This window comes from Protopterus annectens, chromosome 7.part0 (genome assembly GCF_019279795.1).
Source record: "Protopterus annectens isolate FY-2018-M chromosome 7.part0, PAN1.0, whole genome shotgun sequence".
Classification (NCBI taxonomy): domain Eukaryota; kingdom Metazoa; phylum Chordata; order Ceratodontiformes; family Protopteridae; genus Protopterus; species Protopterus annectens.
The window spans coordinates 1,055,937,285-1,055,959,814 of NC_056739.1; the positions used below are offsets into that span (position 1 = coordinate 1,055,937,285).

At 44.0% G+C, this 22,530-nt stretch overlaps 2 protein-coding genes across 2 annotated transcripts in view; both read left to right on the plus strand.

Moving 5' to 3' along the window:
- The window catches only part of LOC122806850 (hyaluronidase-like), a 541,692-nt gene that overhangs the window by 196,281 nt on the left and 322,881 nt on the right, over nt 1-22,530 (plus strand). The gene's annotated exons all lie outside the window — the stretch shown is intronic.
- Nucleotides 2,382-3,422, plus strand: LOC122806851 (N-alpha-acetyltransferase 80-like). Its single transcript, XM_044077611.1, has one exon. The coding sequence runs from the start codon at nt 2,410-2,412 to the stop codon at nt 3,316-3,318; it is 909 nt and encodes a 302-aa protein (XP_043933546.1). The 5' UTR covers nt 2,382-2,409; the 3' UTR covers nt 3,319-3,422.

Below are 22,530 nucleotides of genomic sequence, written 5' to 3' on the forward strand. Positions count from 1 at the left end.
ACTGATATTCAGCACACTGCACAGATCTGAGGTCGCTCAGAAGTGGAACTGTTTGTCAAATACAAAGCAATCGTAGGTATTTTATGCTTTCATGCCTCGCAAAACATTTCTGAACTGTTTGTAGAACTGAAAGTTATCCTTCCATCCTAAGATTTATTCTGTAGTGTGTGTACCAGTTGGCCAGCACAGAGCATTGAAACCTTCTCTTAAGGCATATCTGAAGGGATTTCCTAAGTCCATTAAAAGGACATGCACCTCTCCCTTGGGCTTAAACTGACAATGCTGCTTTATCCTTTTGGTTACTGGTACAGTTAGTTTAGCACATTTCCCATGGGAGGAACTTTTCTGTTTGCCATTACTTTCAGTAGAAGGTCTTTATAGTCACAAGATCTAATGTGTAAACTGCCTTGGTATTCTGTGGATTGTTCTTGAAAACAAATTCTAGTTTAATGCTGAACTGTACCATCAGTAGTTCTTGGTCATAACTTTTAGCTACTCATTTTTTACCTAACTGTAGTAAGTCACAACAGTTGCAGACTTGTACAGACAACTCTGATAGTATGTTAAGAGAACTGATGAGTTCAGGCATTTCACCTACATTTGTTAAATCTTGATTCATTAAAGCCAATTTTTTTTTTTTTTTTATTTTGCTAGGTGAGCAAGTCCTCCTGTACCGTTCATGTGGGGTTGGCCCTTTTTCCTTCTATATACTAGTGTATGCAACTGCAGAGAAATGGGGGGGGGGGTGTGACTATGGTAGTATATCAATAGAAACCACACCAGTAGTGATTTCTTATGAGGTAGTTTCAGAATGGTGGAATAGAAATCAACATGGTTAATTTTGTGCAGTTTGTACTCAACCAAAGTGTAGAGAACCAGTTTAAAAAGATGGATCATCTGTCTTTGCATTCTTGAAAGAAAAGAATCCCTAGGAATCTGACCACTGGATTCTCTCTCATGCTTTGGCAAGTTGAAGATGCCTTTGAATATGCAATTTATCTGAGAAAGTTTCTTGTATTGCATTCCATAGAATAATAGAATGAAAACCTTGCTTATTGCTCCATTTTGTGCTTTGCTGTTATAAGCACAACTGCTACAGAGAGCTTTTCTTTAACAATATGTTTACTGTAGAATTAGACTTTTTTTATACACGTTTGCAAAATGTCATTCCACTGAATATCTAGGTAATGTGCATGCTTTTGTAGCCTGTATGATCTGTAGGGCTGTTTCTTGTATTACTTCCCCTTCAATATTTGTATTTCATCATGGCTTTTAAATCACCTGTTATGATTGCCAACCCATTGGTTAATGTGCTATCGCAGTTCATGCTTTAAACACCTGCATTTTATTGCTATATGGGTTACATGTTTGTATTGACCTTGTTAACTATTTGAAACTTTTCAACTTATTAAAAATAATGTATTTCCTGAGAAATTGCCCAAAATGTTAATGATTTACTGCTAGAATTACCCTGGTTTAAGCAGGTAGGAAAACTGCAGTAATTTTACTTTATCATAGCATTACATCTTCACTGTAATAGTGAAACTGCTCTCCCTCCATTCCACATGGTGTATATAGTTTTAATATAATGCTATATTGAGCTATACAGTGTGACATTTTCTAGGTATAGTAATTATAACATTTAGCAGGCTCAAAGAAGTGAAATAAACTCCTAACAGTAGTGGCTATGTAAGAGTGCCTCAAGCACCAACAAATGTTCCATGGGATGCCTGTACAAGGACAAAGTGACTCTTCACAGAGGGTCGACTGACCAAATCTCTGGTTGAAAAAACACAGAGTGGGAAAACCCAAATGTTACAATTTACTGTTAGAATGACTTCTTGTAGATCTACTGTTTAAGTTTACATACAAATGTACTGTTTTTATTTGGATGCACTGTAATACAGGTTAAACAAGTTAAAGTTGAAAGAGATTACCTGGAAGGATTTCATATATCATATGAAATTAAAAAAAAAAAAAGTTATCTTTACGGTGGGGGTGGGAGTGGATTTTAATGATACAAACTCCTCTATCTCAGGATAAACAGTTGAGACACTGAGGGATTGCTGAATTTAGTCATGATCACAGGCTTCAGGAGCTGTTCTTTGAAGCTATTAACTGCAGACCCAGTATAGTATTCAAATATTTTTTACCAAGGTGATTGTTGAAAAATGCATTAGGCTTCTGAAAGAATGGATCTGTAAAATAAATTGTGAAGAGTTGTATATGTGATCTTATGTTATCACAAGGAAATGTGAACAAACTACTGAACCTATCCTATGTCTTTGTTAGAGTGGACTGGCAGACAAAATATTATAAAATAATTAACATTTTTCTGTTTCTTTTATTCGTGGTAAAATTATCAGACAGTATTAAAATTCTGATATTTTGATCATCAGTGATAAGAAGATGGGATCTCTGTCAGAGGTTGTATCAACAGTCCCACTTCACTGGTTCCCAGATTTGATAGAAACCTGTGCCAACCTTGTCAATGAGGAGTGGAAGAGGAGCCAAGCTTCACGGATTCATTCTCTCCAGAAGTCTTCAGACAACTTCCCAGTGTGCCTTGTGTTAATCAGAACACAAAGAAGTAGTGTAACAGGTAAAGAGGAGGAATCGAAACTCAGTCATCAGGTCATAGGCCATGCCAAGCTGTCCCTTGTCTTTGAGCGACCTAAGAGCTTATTTGTTGAAACTGTAGTGGTGAGCAAAGAACTCAGAGGCAAAGGTTATGGCAGGAAACTAATGGAAGACACCGAAAAATATGCCAAGTCTCGAGGATTTACACAGCTTCACCTTACTACACATGACAAACAACACTTTTATGCTCATCTTGGATATGTTCTTTCAGAGCCTGTTTTCAGTGCAGGTTCTACAACACACATCATGCCCATAGGAGTTCTGGAGAAGCTTTCTGGTTCAAGAATTAGCACATCTGCACCTGTAACACTCTCATCAACTGTTAATACTTTGTCTTGCTCTTCCGTATCTTCTCAGTGTAATGCTCCTCATTTTACACCACCTGCAATGTCCTTGTCTTCCCAGTGTGGGACGTCATCTGCAACTCTCCCAATACCACCCTCATCTGCAGTGCCATTATCTACATCTCTTCCAACACCACCACCACCTCCTCCTCCTCCTCCTCCTCCTCCTCCTCCACAACCACTGTTGCCACTTATTCAGGCTTCTCCATCTTCATCCAGTAATAATCTGCCATCTGTTCCATCATTTGAGACAAACATTGCGCTGACTTTGCTGGAGACTCCTTACAAGGATTTCAGAGGACTCCCTATTTTTCATATGAGAAAAGATATTTGATGCTTGCACATACTTGAAGCAATAATTAAAATTTCTGTTTGAAAGTTTTGAAATAATTTGTACTGTGAAAACTGGCTAGACAAAAAAAATATTGTACACCTTTTGATATTGTCTTGCTGCTTTATTCTATTGTATTTGCATAGTATTTGTATTGTAAACCCCCTTTACATGATGTGAGTTCTGCTTTGAATGCTTAGATGATATCAACACATTTTTAAAGAAATGTGAACTGTGTTAGCAAAGATTTTAGATATGTGGTGGAAAGTGCATTTCCTTTGAAGCATGTAGAGTAGCTGACCATTGGTTGTTTTCAAATGACTGATTCTTCAAGCAGTTCTTGGGTATCCTGAGCATTTCAAGAGTTGACAGTCATAATGCTGATTTACAAAAATAAATGTTTGTGTTTCACTGTGGCAGTCCTAACAAATGGGTTCTCTGGCTCCCGGTAGCCCTCAGCCAGAATACCAAAGGTAAGTAAAAATGACGTTGGTTGCCATCAGTTGTAAAGGATGTCAGGGCGTCTGATACAAAAGGAGGCGGCTGACGTCACTTCCTCAGTCTTCCTTGCCACGGAGCCCAAAGCAGAAGCTTTTCATGCACGAGTGCTGGTCGGCAGTTTACCTTTGTTGGTTTCCGACTACAAGAGTTGAAGTCTACTACAGCTAAGTACCCATTGGGGAGCCTCTTTTCTTGCCTTAACGAATGTCAGAAAAAATTAATTGCCTTACCTGTGGAAAGCAGATTCCCCATAGAGATTTTCATTCCTATTGCATTATTTGTTTAGGTCTTGACCACGACATTCCCAAGTGTGATCTCTGTGCCTCCTTTAATCCACTTACTATCTGTCATCGGGCTAAGGTTTTGGCTAGGCATTTTGTGTTTTGGCCTAAGTTCATTGGTATGGCATCCGCCGATCTTCAGGCTTCGGATGTTCTGAAGAAACGTAAGGATAAGGACTGTGACAGGCCTCAGAAAGCCAAGTCCTCTGAGGTTAAATTGGTCATCAGTCAGGTGGTAGCCAGTGAGATGCCTTTGCAGTCCCTGCAGTCCACTGATGTACAACCGCAGACCTTGATTGAGTCAGAGTCCCTTAGGCCTTCAGCCTCCATTTTGCCTTCTGACCTGTCGCCCGGTCGCCTCTTCTGCTGGAGCCGGAGCTGCTAAGCTGACTCAGGTGTCCGAGGCCTTCGTTTTGCATTCTGACAGCAAACTTCTTCCTTCAACCTCTGCTGCAACTTTGGCAGTTGCTAGGTCTCCCGAATCCTTCAGGGTTGCAGGTAAGTCTTCCATTTCTAAGCCTGTGAAAAGGCAAGCTCTAGCTTCTCGTTCCCCTCAATCCCAAATGGCTAAAATGGCTAATAATTTGTTGACTCTTATTAGGGGTTCTCAGCCTCGTCCTTCTAAAAGGAGTAGGGATGTTTCCCCTGAGGCTTTGTCCAGCTCAGGTTCTGATTCTTCCCGCATTTCTGCTGATGAAAAGGAATTTTCTCAGGCTTTTTCTCCTTTTGAGGATTCAGATGCAGAGGAGTCCATCCCTTTGGCCTCACCTCCAGAGGATTTCTCTTTTGGTGATACTTTAAATACCATCCGAGAACATTTTAAATTAGAAAGTCAGGATTATCCTCAATCCAAGAAACGGATTAGGGAGTTTCTGGATTTACCTCAGCATAGGGCTCTTGCTATTTCCCCTGTTTTGGAAGTTGATGTTTTTCTGGAAAATTCCTAGTCTCCAAATTTGGTCCCTCCTGCCCCCAGGAAACCTGACAGGTGCTAGAGAGTTCCTGATTCTCATGGCATCTTGGATTCTCATGGTTCCATATGCAAGACTGCATATGAGGAAATTGCAATGGTACCTAAAGAACATTTGGTGTCAACACTTAGAGGACCTGGATGTGATGATTCCTCTGCTTCCATCTCTGCAGATGGAGTTTCTATGGTGGGCAGCAGCCTGTCTACAAAACAAAGGCATGCCTTTTTGGACACCTCTTGCCACTCAAGTTCTGACTAGAGACACATTGGACTACGCCTGGAGAGCACACATGGATGGCAGATGCATACAGGGACGTTGGAATGCCCAGCAGATGCACTTGCACATAAATCTAAAAGAGTTGATTGCAGTTCAGCAGGCCTTACTGGCTTTCAAGCATCTTCTTTCTCCAGGGACCCTGCTTGTCAGGACAGACAACACTACATTCATGTGGTACATCAACAAGCAGGGAGGGATTCACTCTTACCCCCTGTGCAGGCAAAGCATGAATCTTTGGTCCATGGCAGCATCCCTGGACTTGCATCTTCTAGCTCAGTTTCTTCCAGGAAGGCTCATTGTTTTGCCAGACCAGTTGATCAGGCAAACCCTGGATCCTCACGAGTGGCAGCTTAACAGAGCAGTCTCTTACAGCATCATTCAATGTTGGGGCACTCCTCAGATGGATCTTTTCTCCTCCCCAGACAACCATCTGCTACCTCTCTCCTGCACCAGACAGCAGCACAGCAGAGCCTGGAAAGTGGATGCTCTGTCCTTCCCTTGGACGTTGCTATCAGTATATGCCTTTCCTCCTCTTCTTCTTCCCAGAGTATTAGTGTAGATCAGGGATGAATGTCCAAGGGCATTCTCATAGCTCCGGACTGACCCAGACAACATTGGTATCCGCTGCTTCGCAATCTCTCCCACCTTCCTCCTTGGCATCTTCCTCTGAAGCCAGATCTTTTGTTTCAGGAAAGGGGAAACCTTCTATATCATCTTCAGTCTCCATTTGGAAGCATGGCTCATTGTATGACTCCTTCCTTTTTTTCCTCCCTTTCCCAACAGGTGGTTGATGTGCTGAAGGAGGCCAGGAGGCCTAGCACTAGGAAATCCTATGCTGGCAAATGGTAAACGTTCTCTTAATGGATGCAGGCTAGAGAGGAGTCTGCTTCTCATCCTACCCTTCCTCTGATCCTGGAATATCTGGCTGATTTGCTTCAGGGTGGTCCTTCTTTTTCCTCCATCAAGATCCATGATTCAGCCATCTCTGCTCATTGTTCTCTTGAAATTCTCATTTTCTCTCATCCCCTGATGAAAATGTTTCTCAGAGGTGCTTGCAATCTAAAACCTCCCAGAAGAGCACCTACTCCAGTCTGGGATCTTAATTTTGTTCTGGAGAAACTCACTTTTCCTCCTTTTGAGCCAGCTGCCTCTACAGATTTAAAGTTTCTCACTTGGAAGACCGCCTTCCTCTTGGCTATAACTTCAGCAAGGAGGGTTTCGGAGCTGCAAGCTTTGGCCGTGGAGCCTTTTCTTATTTTCCATGCAGATAGTCTCTCTGAGGATTAATCCCTCCTTTATGCCTAATGTGGTTTCCAGCCTGACTCTTAATCAGTCCATGCACCTTCCTACCTTCTTTCCTAATCGTCGCAATAAAGGTGAAAGGATCCTACATTCTCTTGATGTGCACAGACAGCTCAGGTTTTACCTGGACAGGACTAAGGACCTTCAGAAATCAGCACAGTTATTGGTCAGTTTTGCCCTTGGAGCCCAGGGCAGGCTGTTTCTAAGCAGACCATTTCTAAATGGATTACACATTGCATTACTTTTTGTTGTTCCTTTCATAGGTAGGTACTAGACTATTGGCCCAAAGGCCTACGTAAGCCTAGCCAACAAGGTTCCCCTGGCTTACGCCACCCACGAAAGTTATTTTCCTGTGCCACTATCAAGCAGACACACACAAGTGATCCCCAGGGTGTATTTCCTATTTCCCATCCACTCATCAAAATTTTTCTTGAAGAGTGCTAATGAAGAACTTTGCTTGACATAGATGGGTAGCTTGTTCCAGCGTCTGGGAAGTCTCTGGGACCTGAATCTATACCTCCAGCATGTCCTGTTTATTGTGGTGACAAGGTTTAGGTCCCTAGAGTGTGTAGTTCAGAGGGATTGTGATTTATTTAGGTGTAGCATGTCCAGCAACTCTGTGTTTGACATAGCTTTATATGTTAGGTAGAGATTACCTTGGAGTAGGCAATATGGTATGGAGTAAAGCTGGAGTTTTTTGAGACAGTCAGTGTAGGGCATTTGTTTGAGGCCAGTAATCCTCTTTGTGAGGTCCTTGTGTGGCCTTTCCAGCTGCTGCAGATGTCTTGTGAGGTACATTCCAAAAGGGGCATTGTACTCTATAATGGGTCTAATGAGTGTCGAGTAGAGGGGGAACAATTACCTCTCTCTTCCTGGATGAGAACCCTTTTATCACAGTGTGCCACGTAGAAGGACGTTTTGACTACTGTGATGCTGCAGATGTCTTGAGGTACATTCCAAAAGGAGCATTGTACTCTATAATGGGTCTAATGAGTGTTGAGTAGAGGGGGAACAATGACCTCTTTTTTCCTGGATGAGAACCCTTTTATGAAGAGGTGTACCACATAGAAGGACTTTCTGCCTACTGTGGCGATGTGACTATCAAAGGAGAGAGACTACTGTCCACCTGGATCCCAAGGTCTCATCACACATTCGGTGTTAAGTAGATTGCTGCCTATGTGGTAGTTCATGGGTACAGAGTTTTTACCAAAGGGTGTGACACTGCTCTTTTTGGCATTGAGCTTGAGGCCATGGCTCTGACACCAGATATCTGTCTCGGCGAGACCCTTCTGTAGGATGTCCACATCATTTGGGGACTTGACTATGGCTCCTAGTTTGCAGTCATCTGCGAACTTCGTTAGCCAGAGGCCTTCTGTGTTACCCTGTACTTCAGAGAAGTAGATGCCAAACAGGAGAGGTCCCAGGACTGAACCCTGTGGTACTCCACTTGTCACCGGTTTGAAGTCAGATTTGGAGTCTGCAACTTTTTTACAGTGTGGGTTCTGTCAGTGAGCCAGTTGTCAACCCATCTTGTGACGTAGGGATTTATACCTAGTTTAGTGAGTTTAGCTATAATTCCAGAATGGGGGATGGTGTCAAAAGCCTTGGCAAGGTCAAGATAGGCTGTGTGAACCACCTTACCCGTATCTACGGCTTTGGTGACTGCCTCAAAGAAGTCGATCCGGTTCAGGAGGCATGATCTGCTTTTCACAAACCCGAACTGGGTGGGAACCAGAATTTGGAGGTTACCAATGTCTTTGAGTTCCATGATGCGTTCCATGGCCTTGCAGACCAGGCTTGTCAGGCTAATAGGGCGATAGTTCCCAGGATCAGTGGTGGTGCCCCCTTTGTGGAGTGGGATAACTGTTGCTGTGTGCCATTCAGTGGGCACAAAGCCTGATGCGAGGCTATTATTGAACATGGTGCTTAGGTGGGGAGCCAGTTCATTCTGAAGTTCATGTAAAACACAGCCTGGGATGTTGTCTGGTCCCATGGATGCTGTGTTTTTGGCTTTTAGAGAGTGCAGCTTTTACCTGCATGGCAAAGTTCCGCTTCAAGGGGTTAGGACCCACTGTACTAGAGTGGCTTCCAATTCTGCAGCCTTTCTAAGGGGTGTCCCTACTAAACACATTTTGGAGGCTGCCACATGGTCTTCTGTTCACACTTTCACAAAGCATTATAATTTGCCTCTGTTTTCCAGAGCCAGGGCAGGGTTTGCCACTTCGGTGTTGCAGGGCATTATCTACAACCCTTGATGCTGTTAGTTCCTCCCCTCTTTTTTTCTCTGGGCTTTGGTAATCAACCCATTTGTTAGGACTGCAACAGTGAAACACTATGAACATAGTACAGTTGTATACACTTATCATAAATGTCGATGTTGGAGTGTATTCACTGTTGTAGTCCTGTTTTCCCCTCCCTCTTTCCCCCATTTTGTGGTCCTCTCCTATTCTCTTTTCCTGAGGTACAGGCTTAATTTGTTTTTCATCAAATTGGTTTTTGATTTAAGCCTTATTTTCTGAGGGCTCCTGACTGTTATGGCAAGAAAGACCGAGGAAATGATGTCGGCTGCCTCCTTTTGTATCGGACTCCCTGATGTCCTTGACAACCAATGGCAACCAATGTCATTTTTACTTACCTTTGGTATTCTGGCCGATTGAGGGCTACCGGGAGCCAGATAACCCATTTGTTAGGACTGCAACAGTGAATACACTCTAACTGTATTTATGGTAAGTGTACACAACTGTACTTTCCTTCTCTTGTTTTTTTTTCTTTCCATCCTGCATCTAACAATGTGCATCACTTCCAGGGACGGAACTTCACTCATTCCCATTTAAGGAACTCTAGAAGAGATGCAAGATCTTGTATCAAGGGCCCTCCTTGTTGTGTCCTGTGGTTTGGTTTATTCTCTGCAGTAGTTGGCATTCAGCATCTTTTTAAAGAAGCGTCAGTGCTTTGGGATAGATGCTTGTCCTTACTGATGCACATCATGTCATGCTTTTAAATAAAGTGCACTCATCCCTTATGCCTACCAGTTCTGCTTGGCTGCTTTCATAGTTTGGGTTTCAGTTTAGCAGTTGTCAGCAAAAAGTTCTGCATTTTCATGTCTCTAGTTGATAAGAGGCAGAAGACACGACTCCTTGTGGACAAGTGGGACAGTTCCATTTGATACCTAGCTGGTAGGCAGGAGTTTTACATCTGCATAATTTCCTTCCTAGATAGTTCTGCAGTTGTTTGCAGCACTTATATTCTCTTTGAAGGTTTAAGACCTGTGAGAGATGCATGACATCTTGCACATTGCAAGGGTGCATCCCAGAGTATTCATGCCATTCTCCCATCTGTCTTTTATTTATTCACCACCTATGATTGTGTGAAGTAGCTACTTTAGTTATTCAGTCACAAATAAGGGATACTCAGGACTGAAGCTTCTGCTGTGGTCTTCTCTTGCCTATCTGTTCTGAGGTGTCCTGGTTGAGAAATCTTTACAGGGTGATCCCATAGCCCGGTAGCAAGAGACTGGGCACTTGGCACTTTTCCTATCCTTGATAGGACCTGAAGTTACTGGTGTAGGACTTCCCTGTGTGGGGGTTACAGTTTACCAGTGCTCAGGCCAGCGCAAAGCCTTTCCATTGTGTACACCACCATTTGTGTGCAAATTTCATCTTAGTTGATTCTTAGCCATGATGTTGGCCCCAGGGTTATGGGGCTCAGTGCTTCCACCCTGGGTGGTTCACTGTGGGCATCAGGCATGGAGATCTTCAATTTTGAGACTGATAAATTGGAGTTTGAGTTCCTTGATGTCTTTGTGGGATGGTGTCTTCTTTAAGCAGGTCGTACAGCACTTGGGCTTTTGCCTCCTCCTGGACCTGGAGTGGGTGTGGTGGACATCCTTTCTGAGCACTATTTTCATCCCTTCTGTGGAACTACACTTGGATATCTCACGTTTAGAAGTGCACTTTCCCTGCTGCTGCTCTGCCATGAGGACTGATGCCAGCTATCATTTTGTAGCAGATTATTGTGAGACTTTATCTTCCCACATTAAGATTGAGGTCTGAATGGGCATAGGAAGGCTCATCTGCCTTGGAGCTTATGCCCCACTCCTACTCATCTGGCAGGCAGGTTGACTGAAGAGAAGGACTGGGTGCCAGTGAGGTGTAGTACTTGATTTCAGTGGAACTTGAGGCTTTTAACTATTTCTTACTTTTGCAGGCTTCTTGGTTTCTTTATTGGGGAGACCTTGTCTGCTCTGGAGATCCTTTGAATATGGGGTTAGGAAAGATTTAGTCTTCATTCTAGAAAGTGTGTTGATGGTATGAATTCACCATATGTATTTGTCTGCAGTGGATGCCCTGGCTAAAGCATTGGGGACAAGTGTGTCTGCATTTGCCCCACTTGGAGAAAGAGTTTAACAGCCTGCTGATTTGCCATTTAAGAGGAGTGGCCTTTTCAGGCATGAGTTCCAATTCCTGCTTATCTTCATAACTGTTAAGGTAGCACAATGAATGGGGACATATGCCTTTGCCCCACTTGACCTTTGGCTTATCTGTAAGGAATAGGTGATCCCATAGATGCCCCCAGTATGGGGCAGCTGTCTTTCTGGGCCTGACTTTTAGGCCAGCAAGTCTGTCATGAATCTGGTCTCCTCATGTGTGAGAGAGAGAAACTGTTTAATATTGTCTAGGTACTTTGTCTTGAGCTGAGCAGGGGGTGAGTGGAACACACTTTATCAACTGCTCTGTTGATTATCACTTGATGTCCTTACATTCACTGCTCCAGTATTCATTACCATATGGGGATTCCCTGCCGTGGAAACCCGAACGTCTGGCCATTCTATCAAAGACCACTTGTTGCTCATTTAAAAGGTATGCTGAACATCACCCAAATGCTCCTTGTGTAGAATAGGCATAAAGGTGATGTTCAGGCCTACCGTAAGCAGAATGTCTTTGCCACTAGTTTAAGTATCTTTTTTACTGCATTCGTTTCTGCCAGTTGAATGCATTTTCATTCTCCAAGAACTACCTACAGCTGCTTGCTCATTTCTTTGCAGTGCCTGTTGGGGTTTGTTTTTTTTTTCTTGTATTTTTAGTGCTACTTGAGGTTAATGTCATCCAGGAAGGGTAAATGGAAGTGTGCGAGACAGATTCCCCATAAAGACTGCCACGATAAGTGTCTTTTTTTGCCTCGGAGCTTCTCATGACCGTACATCTTGTTTTGTCAGGCATTTGTTCCGAAAACCCTTCCCAGTGGAGTTTCTTCCCTTTCCTTGTATCTTGAGAACCAATGTCTTAGGCTTCTCGCTAAAGATAAAATGGAAGGAATCTCCTGATCTGAGTGTCACCTGTTGGGGAAGAAGGTGAAAAAGGTATGACCAGAATCTTCTGCTGTCCAGCCTCTGCCAGGTGTTTCTCCTGAGGTTATGAACCCAGAGGCTTGCCCATCTGTGTTGTCAGATTACTCTACCACAACTGTGTTGGAGGCCGGTGAGGGTCTGGCAGGCAGCATTTCTGGAGAGCCTTTGCAGGCATCCATCTTAGATTTTCAGGGTGAAAAAATGGTTGATTTTTCCGAGGGAACTAGGGGAGTTCCTGAGTCTTTAGTTTGCAGGGGACGTTCCTTTAAAAAAGAAACAGAAAATTAAACATGTATCTTCTTGTCCTAGGGGACCCATAAAGTGAGTGGCAGGCCTTCACTCAGAGGCTGTTTACTGCTTTAATGTCATTTAAATCTCCTCAAGGGGTTTTGGTTCCTGCTCTTCCTTGGTCCTCTACTCCCCATAAAAGACCTAGAGAATACATTTCTTTTGAGGATGAGTGAGATTCTGATAATGAATCCCCTGACTTATAAAACTCAAATTCCTTTTCTTTTGGACTTTGGGTCAGAGGAGGAGGAATCTTTTAGCCCAGATGTTCCTTTTGAGGAAATTTCCTTTGGGGACACGCACTCTAGGATGATGGATTTTTTTTTTTTTTTTTTTAAGTGGGATTGTGCTCAGGTCTCTGATATCCATAAAGAGGTACTATGAGTTGCTGCATTTGGAGTCTCCTAAAATTGTGGCTGCTCCTCCTGTTTTGGCTGCTTTTTCCAATGCTTCTCATGCGCCTAATTCTCTGCCCTTGCTCCTAAGATGCCTGATGTTTTATAGGGTGCCTGAGGAGTGTTCTTTCCTATGAAAATGCACAGCTGCTGACCCCTGTATAGTGTCTGTGGCCTCTGATAAGACATTTCAGTTTCTTCTTTCTCCCAAGTTATTGCCTTCTGACAAGGACAGCAGAACTGTGGAAATGTTGGGTAAAAACGTGTACACTTCTGCTACCCTAGCTTTTAGGGCTGTTAGTTTAGACCCATATGTTTGGGTTGGTGTTGGCTCTTCTTTCTCAGGCCTGTCAATGTTTCTGATTTTCCAGACACTGAGAGTAAAATTTCTGTTCTTTCCTTGCTAGGGACTTCCTTTCAAGTCCTTAGCCATTCTATTAAATGTAGTTGTGCAGCAGATGACTCTTCTAGGGCTGCTGTTTTAGGTTCAGTAATGTGGAGGTTTTCTTGGCTTAGGCTTCAACCTCTATCTGATATTAACGCTAAGTTGATGGATGCTCCTGTGGACCCCAAACTTTTGTTTGGGGAAGCTGTTCCTGGCTATTTACTTTCAGGATAAGGGTAAGGCCTTACAGAAGCTTAAACATGTGTTTGTTTCTCCTGATGTTTTTCGTGTTTTACTGTTTCAGTCATCACATTTGGGTTATCCCTGCCAGGGTAGCCCTCAGTCGGCCCGAATACCAGAGGTTTAGTATTTCTGCGTCTGTTGCCGTCACTCCAGGACTGACGTCAGGTCGTCAGTGGTATAAATTAAGGCAGCCGACGCCATTACATCAGTCTTTCTTGCCGAGGAGCCCGAAGCAGAAGCAGTTTGCACAAGTGCCGGTCGACTGCTACTTGTGTTTTCCATTTCTGAATTGAAGTTGGTCTTGTAAAGCTAAGTACCCCATTGGGGATCCTTTTTTCTTGCTCTAAACGATGTTAGAAAAAGATAAAAATTCTCTCGCCTGTGGAAAGCAAATACCACACCGAGACTTTCTTTCTTACTGCGTCACTTGCTTAGGCCCAGACCACGACATCCCCCGCTGTTGCGTTTGTGCTTTGTTCAACGCCAGAACTATATCTTTCAGGTCCTTATTGTAGCAAGATTTTTTCACTGTCAGTCCTCGAATTCCGATATGGCTTTGGTAAGCCATCCGACAGCAGATCTTCCAAAAAACGTAAGGATAAAGACAGAAGCAGCCCGCACAGGTCCAAAACTGCTGATGATGCTTCTGTTATGCTACTCATCCTTGTTCCTCAGTGAGGCACTCTCCCAGCCCCTGATGTCCACTTCTGCGGATTCGGAGGCCGCTACTGAGACTAGTCCGGTATGCCACAAGACTCTTCATTGACCTAAGGATCCTGCGGATGTCTCTACCTTGGATGGGCTTGGAGCCACTGAGCAGGCACTGGCTTCCGAGGAAGTACTTAGCACTACCGATTCTCAGCACAGACAGACTTCATTCGTATCTACCGTTCTTTCGAAAACTACCGAGTTTATAAGGTCCAGGGTATGAACCACACCCAAAAAAACAACAACCAAAGCTCAGGCACCTGCTTCCCTTGCCTTGGTCTCAAATGCTTAAAATGGCGGAAGACTTTATAATGCTTATCAGGGGAAGCCAGGCTACCCCTTCCAAAAGAAAGAGATTTGTCTCCAGTAGTTTTATCTGAACAGGAGTCAGATGACTCTGATGCATCTGTATATGAAGATATGCAACCTCTCTCTGCTTATGAGGATTCTGATGCAGAGGAATCCATCCCTTCATCTTCTCCACCTGAGGACTTTTCCTTTGGGCAAACCTTACATACCTTTAAGGGAGCATTTCCAATGGGAATGTCAGGACTACCCTCAGTCAAAGTGACTCAGGGAATTCTTAGATCTTCCACAGCACAGACCCTCTGGCCATTCCTCCTGTCCTGGATGTTGTGGATGTTTTTATGGAATCCATTTTGACCAGACACCTTCCCTCATGCTCTCAGAAAACCTGACAGGTATTCTAGAGTCCCTGACTCTCTCAAATTTCTTTTCAAAAATCCTACTGCTGACCCCAGGGTTATCTCTCAAGGACCTAAAGGAATTAAAGAAACTTCTGCTAAGAATCCCACCCTCTCAGATAGGGATTCCCGAGCATTAGACAGATGGGGTAAAAAAGTATACACCTCTGCTACTCTTGCTGTTAGAGCACTAAACTGTCAGGTGTTCTTCGTGTTTCACTGCTGCAGTCATTACATTTGGATAATCTGCTGGCAGGTTGCCCTCAGTCAGCCTAATTAACAAAGTCTTGGGTCCTGTGTCGGTTACTGTCCCTTCTTCCATGATGTCAGGTCATCAGGGGTATAAAACATGCAGCCAACGCCATTTTCATCAGTCTTTCTTGCTGCGTGGTGCCCGAAGCAGAAGCAGTTCGCAAGTGCCAGTCGGCCGACTCCTGAAATTTTCGCTTTCAAGTTTCAGAACCAAAGTCTTCTACCTAAAGCTAAGTACCCCATTGGGGAAACTTTTTCTTGTCTTTACCGATGTCAGTAAAATTTAATAATTGTATTACTTGTGGCAAGCAAATACCTCATAAGGATTTTCATTTGTACAATGTTCCTTGCCTAGGCCCTGACCACAACTTACCTTGCTGTCGGTTTTGTGCTAAATTTAACCAACGCACTATTAAGCATCAATATATTTTTGCATCTAAATATTTTGGCTCAAGGTTTAACTATCCAGAAATGTCGTCTGTTAGCAATCCGACTACCGGAATTCACAAAAAACACAAAGAAAAAGACAGGTCCAAAACAGATGAAGCTTCTCCTAAGCCAGTCACCGGTACTCAGTGAGGTGCTTTTGCAGCCCCTGATACCCACTACTTTTGATTCACAGGCCTCTACTGAGATCCATTCAGAGTCTGGTATGCTGCGACACACTAAGTATTGAACCCGCGGTTGTCTCTACCTTAGATGGGTCTGGAGCCGCTGAGCAGGCACCGGCTTCTGGGGGTGTTTTCATGCCTAAAGATTTGTATATTAAACAGACACCATCTTCAAAACCAAGGCCAAAACCAACTTCTATGTCTAAAATACAGATGCTTGGGCCATGTGCACAGGCCCCTATGCCTAAAAAACAAATGATCAAAATGGCTGAGGATTTAATTACCTTAATCAGGGGTTCCCAACCCCCTCCTGCTAAGAGGCCTAGGCAAGGCACTGATTATGAATCTTCAGATCAGGTTTCCATTCTGATTCCTTTTCTGATCAGGAATTATCTATTCCACCTTATGAGGACTTTGATGCAGAAGAATCCATCCCTTCTGCTTCTCCTCCTGAGGATTTGAGAAACTTTGCATACCTTAAGGGAACATATTCATTGGGAGAGTCGGGATTTTTCAGAATCCAAAAAGAGGCTTAATGATTTCCTTCTCCTTCCTCAGCATAGGCCTTTGGCTATACCTCCTGTTCTAGACATTGTTGATTATGTTTTCTCAGAATCCAGCTTGGCTCCTGATTCCCTGCCTCCGACTCCTAGTAAGCCAGATAGATATTACAGGGTTCCTGTCTCCCACAAATTTCTTTTTAAAACCCTACTGCTGACCCTGAAACTATTTCTCAGGGTCCCAAGGGTGTTAAGGCTTCTACTGCTAAAAATCCTACCCCTTCTGATAGAGACTCCAGGGCACTGTATAGATGGGGTTAAGAAGGTTTACACGTCTGCAACCCTGGCAATCAGGGCTTTAAACTGTCAATTTCATATGCTTAAATATCAGCAGCATGTCATGGGCTTACTTAAACAGAAAATGTTGATTTCTGACTTTGTGGGAAATAGTTACAGGATTTATTGCATTCAGCTGAACAAGTTGGAAAGCATACTTTGCAATGTGGTTTTGATTCCTTGGAGGCCTCCTGCAGGGCCGCTGTAACTGGATTTGTGATAAGAAGGCATGCTTGGCTCAAGGAGCAAAATCTGCCTGATCATGTTAAAGCAAAATTGTTGGATGCTCCTTTACAACAGGACAGTCTATTTGGTAATAAGACAGAAGAAGTTTTGAAAAAGATGGAAGACAAAGCTAAATCTATGCAAACTGTTAAAGATTGCTTACAAGTGCAGCCACCCAGGTTCAGTAGGCACTGGCCTACTAAGAATTGGTCCTTTCCAGTACCCACCAGAGCCACTCAGGTCAAACCCAGACACCCCAAAAGCTCCAGGTTTCAGTCACAGGGAACTTACAGAACAAAACAATGGGGTGCCTCCATGTCCAAATCTGGAAGTAGCAAGGCACCTCCCTATGGTAAACAGTCTCAATGACTTTCATCTGCCATTTCCAAGCACTTATCTTTTGTCAGCCCCCTTGGAGGGAAAACCAGCACCTCATGCACAAAATTGGCATCTAATTACCCAGGGCAAGTGGGTTTTAAATATAGTATCCCAGGGATACAGATTTCATTTCCACAAGTTACCAATTCCAAACAGATGACCAGATCTGCCTCCAAATCAGTGGGCAGAGGCCAAGAAACAAGTTATGTCCCACATGAATATGGGGGCTATTCAACCACTACCAGAAAAGGAAAAGGAACAAGGTTTTTATTCAAGACTTTTTTCCTAGTACCCAGAAAAGACCAATCATGGCGTCCAATCCTGGACTTATCCATTCTAAATACTTTCCGTAACATTCCAAAATTCAAGATGCTGACTCTACAACAGTTACTGCCTACGCTAGGCAAGGATGCCTGGTTGGTAACTCTAGACTTAAGAGGCTTACCTGCATATCCCAATCAGGGAATCTTGCAGAAGATACCTCCACTTCAAAGCAAGCTATTTGCATTACCAGTTCCCTGCACTGCCGTTTGGCTTATCTACTGCACCCAGGGTCTTCACAAAGTGCCTGGCACAAGTAATTGCATTTTGCAGACAAGCATTCAAATTTATCCTTATCTGGATGATTGTCTGATTCAGGCAGAAAACAAGGACACTCTTCTGCAGCATCTGGCATTTGTAAAAAGGCTTCTAACTTGCCTAGGGTACGCCATAAACAAAAAGAAATCACAACTGGTACCCTCTCAAAAAATTACATTCCTGGGTGCACGTTTGAATACAACTGCCCAGATGGCTTGCCTCATGCCAGACAAACAAATCCAATTGATGTGGCCACAAAAACCCAGTTATCTGCAAGACAAATTCTGCAGGCCTTGGGTTTCATGGCTTCCTGCATTCTTCTAATTCCATATGCAAGACTGCATACGAGGAAACTTCAATGGTACCTAAAAAGCTTATGGAGTCAACATTGTCACAGACTGGAAACAATGATTCCTATCCTTCCTTGCCTGCAGCAAGAGTTCCTATGGTGGGCAGAGGCCTGTCAGCAGAACAAGGGACTGTCGTTCATTCCACCCCCTGCCACCCAAACCCTGACTACAGACGCATCAGACTATGCTTGGGGGGCACATCTGGCAGGGAGATGCATTCAGGGCGTATGGAGCCCAAATCAAATGCACCTGCATATCAATCAGAAAGAGATGCTAGCTGTGCAGAATTCTCTGACATCTTTCAAGGACTTTCTTCATCCAGGACAACTGCTGATAAAGACAGACAGCACCAGTCATGTGGTACATAAACAAGCGGGGGGGGGGGGTACCCATTCCTACCCCCTTTGCAGACTAGCCATCGCTTTGTGGAACACAGCATTGACTTACCAAATACATCTACAAGCTCAATTCCTGCCAGGAAAGCAAAATACTCTGGCAGACGAACTAAGCAGAAATCTTATGGACCCACACGAATGGAAACTGGATCCACAAATATTCATGTTGGCACACAAAATGGGAAAGCCCAGGCATATATTTTTTTTGCCTCACCCCAAAACGATCAGTTGGACAAATTCTGCCCAAGAATCCATCACAAAAAAGCTTGGAAAGTGGATGCTCTATCCTTCAGCTGGAAAAACCCATCAGTCTATGCTTTTGCCACTCTGCCTTTGCTCTCCAAGGTGTTACTAAAAGTCAGACAGGAAAAAACAAAAATTATTCTGATTGCTGCATACTGGCCTTGCCAACACTGGTTCCCACTCGTACGCAATATGTCACACCTTCCTCCGTGCTACCTGCCTCAGAACCTTATCTACTGTCTCAGCAGAACTTTCAAATTCTACACACTCTGCCCCAAACTCTGAACCTTGCAGCATGGCTAATAAACTAATTTCACCAGTTACATCTCTCAGCAAACCTGTGATGTCATTTTGGAGGCTAGAAGGCCTAGTACTAGAAAATCTTATGCTGATAAATGGAATAGATTCTGTGCCTGGAATCAGGCACAAGAAATAAGCACAGCAATGCCCAATATTCCTCAGATTCTGCAATATTTAACTGAGATGCTTCACAAGGGCCTATCTTTCTCTTCCATAAAAATCCATGCCTCTGCCATTTCAGCTCATTACAACACAGAGCCTCCCCTCTTTTCTCATCCCCTGCTAAAGCAGTATCTCAGAGGGGCCAAGAATTTAAGACCTCTCAGGAGAGCACCAACTCCTGCATGGGACCTCAGATGTTCTTCATCTCACATTGCTGCAGTCCTTACACTTGGGTAGTCCGCTGTCCTCGGTCGGCCCGAATATCAAAGTATTAGGCTGACGTCGGTCAAGGCGCTTAAGACTGACATCAGAACGTCAGGGTACAAATGCGCATGACCGACGTCATATCCTCAGTCTTTTTTGCCGCATGGTCTGATGCAGAAGCAGCGTTGCAAGTGCCGTTCGGCATTCTGAAATTTTTCGAATTCAGAGTTTCAGACCGAGTCAAAGTTGGCTAAGTACCCCGTTGGGGAATATTTTAGTTTTTTCTTGCCTCAGTGGTTTACCGGATGTCAGAAAAAGTGAATAACTGTATTTCTTGTGGGAAACAGATACCGCATAGAGATTATCATACTTTGTGTATTCCTTGTTTGGGGCCTGAGCACGACTAGGTTCAATAAGCGCACTATTAAGCGAAGGTTGGATTGTGCCAGGTTGGTCTTCGGGAAGCGGTGCAATTATAATATGCCGCCGGATGCTCCGCGCCGCTTCTTCAAGAAGCGCAAAGACAAAGCAGCTAAACCCAGGCAAGAAGAGTTGTCCGTGCCGGACGCCGGTTCTTTAGAGGCGTCAGTGGAACCGGTGGTTCCGCCGGAGGCTTCTCTGGAGTCCCAGGGGGAGACTTTGATATTGCAGGCCTCTCAGGAGGCAGGTCAGGCTGAAGGGGCTTCTCAGGTTACTGTACTCCCCTCCCTTCCTAGGGTGGTTAGGCCCTCTCCTTCTGTTTCTAAGGCTTCTCCCAGAGGCAGGCCAGGTTTAGCTTCTGTTGGTGTCACTCCTAGTTCTTCAGGATCTGTGCCCAAGAAGCACATGCTTAAAATGGCAGAAGATTTAATTACTTTGATTAGAGGTTCTTTGCCCCCTCCTGATAAGAGGCCTAGGGTGGAACCAGAGTTGGGGAGTTTTGAGCAGGCTTCAGATGTTTCAGAGTCTTCGCTGAAGACTTGCAGGAGTATTCTCCTTATTCTGATTCTGATGTGGATGATTCTACTCCTTCTGCTTCTCCTCCAGAGGATTTTTCTTTTCAGAGACTCTTCATTCAATGAGGGAACATTTTAAGTGGGAAGGTCAGGACTTCTCTGATTCCAGGAAAAGGCTTAGGGAATTTTGCTTTTACCCCAGCATAGGCCTTTGGCTATACCACCTGTTCTGGATGTTGTGGAAGATGTGTTTGCAGAGGCTTCACTTAATCCTGATTCTTTGCCTCCTGCTCCTGTTAAGCCGGACAGGTATTACAGGGTGCCTGAAGCTCATAAATATCTTTATAAGAGTCCTAGGGCGGACCCAGAAACTGTTAGTCAGGGACCTAAGGGTGTCAAGGCCTCTGTTGTAAAAAATCCGGTTCCTCCAGATAAGGAGGCCAGGGCTTTGGATAGATGGGGAAAGAAAGTCTATACTTCTTCCACCTTAGCTATGAGGGCTTTGAATTGCCAGTTTCACATGTTGAAATATCAAAACTATCTTCTTTCTCAATTGAAGTCTAAGGTTGATGCTCTGGCGGAAGGTATTGAGTGTAAAGAATTACAAGATTTGGTACATGTTTGTGAACAGGTTGGTAAGCACTCTTTACAATGTGGTTTTGATGCTGTACAGGCCTCGTCTAGGGTGGCTGCCACTGGGTCAGTTCTTCGCAGGCACGCCTGGCTGAGGGATCAGAATTTATCTGACCATGTTAAGACAAGGATTTTAGATGCTCCTTTACAGTCTGATGTGTTGTTTGGTTCTCCTGTGGAGGCAGTCTTAAAGAAAATGGAAGACAAGGCTAAGTCTATGCAGACTGTTAAAGATTTTTTGCAAGTTCAGCCTCCGAAATTTAGTAGGAATTGGCCTGCTAAGGGGTGGACGTACCCTTCTTATGATTCACTGTCTAGGGGTAGATCTAGACGTGGTAGGGGCAGAGCTCAGGGCTCTTTCAGACCTAGAACAGGGAGTTCACCTGCACAGTCTTCGGGTGAGGGCAGGGGCCAGTCCTTTCGTAAACAGGCCCAATGACCTACCTTTTCAGCTGCCAGAGCCTTCTTGTCTGGCAGTGCCTTTGGGAGGAAGGTTGGCACTCTTCACAGAAAATTGGAGTTTAATTACCCAGGACAGATGGGTATTGGATATCATACACCAAGGTTACAAGTTTTATTTCCATACCTTGCCTCCTTTCAAAGGCATGCCAGGCGTTCCTCCTCAGCAAAGAATAGAGGCTCACAAACAAATTTCTCTGCTACTTCAAATAGGGGCCATACAGCCGGTCCCTCTGCCAGAAGTGGGCCTAGGATTTTATTCTCGCCTGTTCCTAGTACCAAAGAAGGGGAACACGTGGAGACCAATTTTGGATTTATCTATCCTCAACACTTATCTGGACATTCCCAAGTTCAAAATGTTGACGTTACAACAGCTTTTACCTCTGCTGGGCAAAGATCACTGGATGGTGACTCTGGATCTCAAGGAGGCTTACCTTCATGTTCCTATCAGGCTAAGTTGCAGGAAGTATCTGCGTTTTGAGCTGGGACTTCTCATTATCAGTTCTCTGCATTGCCCTTTGGCTTATCTACTGCGCCCAGAGTGTTCAAAGGTTCTGGCTCCAGTGATAGCTTTCTTCAGGCTAAAAGGAATACAGATCTATCCTTATTTGGACGATTGCCTGATTCTGGCCCAAGGAAAGGACAAACTTCTTCATCATTTGCAATATGTGATAGCAGTGCTAAGATGCCTGGGGTATTCTGTGAGCGAAATAAAGTCCAGTCTAGTACCCTCTCAGGACATGTGCTTTCTGGGTGTGAGACTGAATACAGCATCCCAGATGGCCTTTTGACCCCGGACAAACAAAAGAATCTTTCCCTTTACTTCCATCAATTGTCTCATCAGTCCAGGCTGACTGCAAGGACAGTCCTTCAAGCCTTGGGGTTCATGGCATCTTGTATTCTGGTGCTTCCCAATGCCAAACTGCATATGAGGAAGCTACAATGGTATCTCAAAATGTATGGACACAGCACTGCCAAGATATGGACACTGTCATTCAGATAATACCTTGCATTCAAAAGGAATTTTTGTGGTGGGCTCAGGAATGTCACCTAAACAAGGGACTCTCTGTGACCAGGCCAGAGGCGAGTCAGATTCTAACGACAGATGCCTCAGACAAAGCTTGGGGAGCTCATCTAAATGGAAAGTGGATACAAGACACGTGGCCTGCCAGACTACAACATCTACATATCAACTTGAAGGAGATGTTAGCAGTCCAATTTGCATTGATAGCTTTCAAGGATTTACTTCTTC

Bases quoted from the DNA above. Each gene is read 5' to 3' on its own strand.
- LOC122806851 (XM_044077611.1), top strand. From the start codon at position 2,410: ATGGGATCTCTGTCAGAGGTTGTATCAACAGTCCCACTTCACTGGTTC.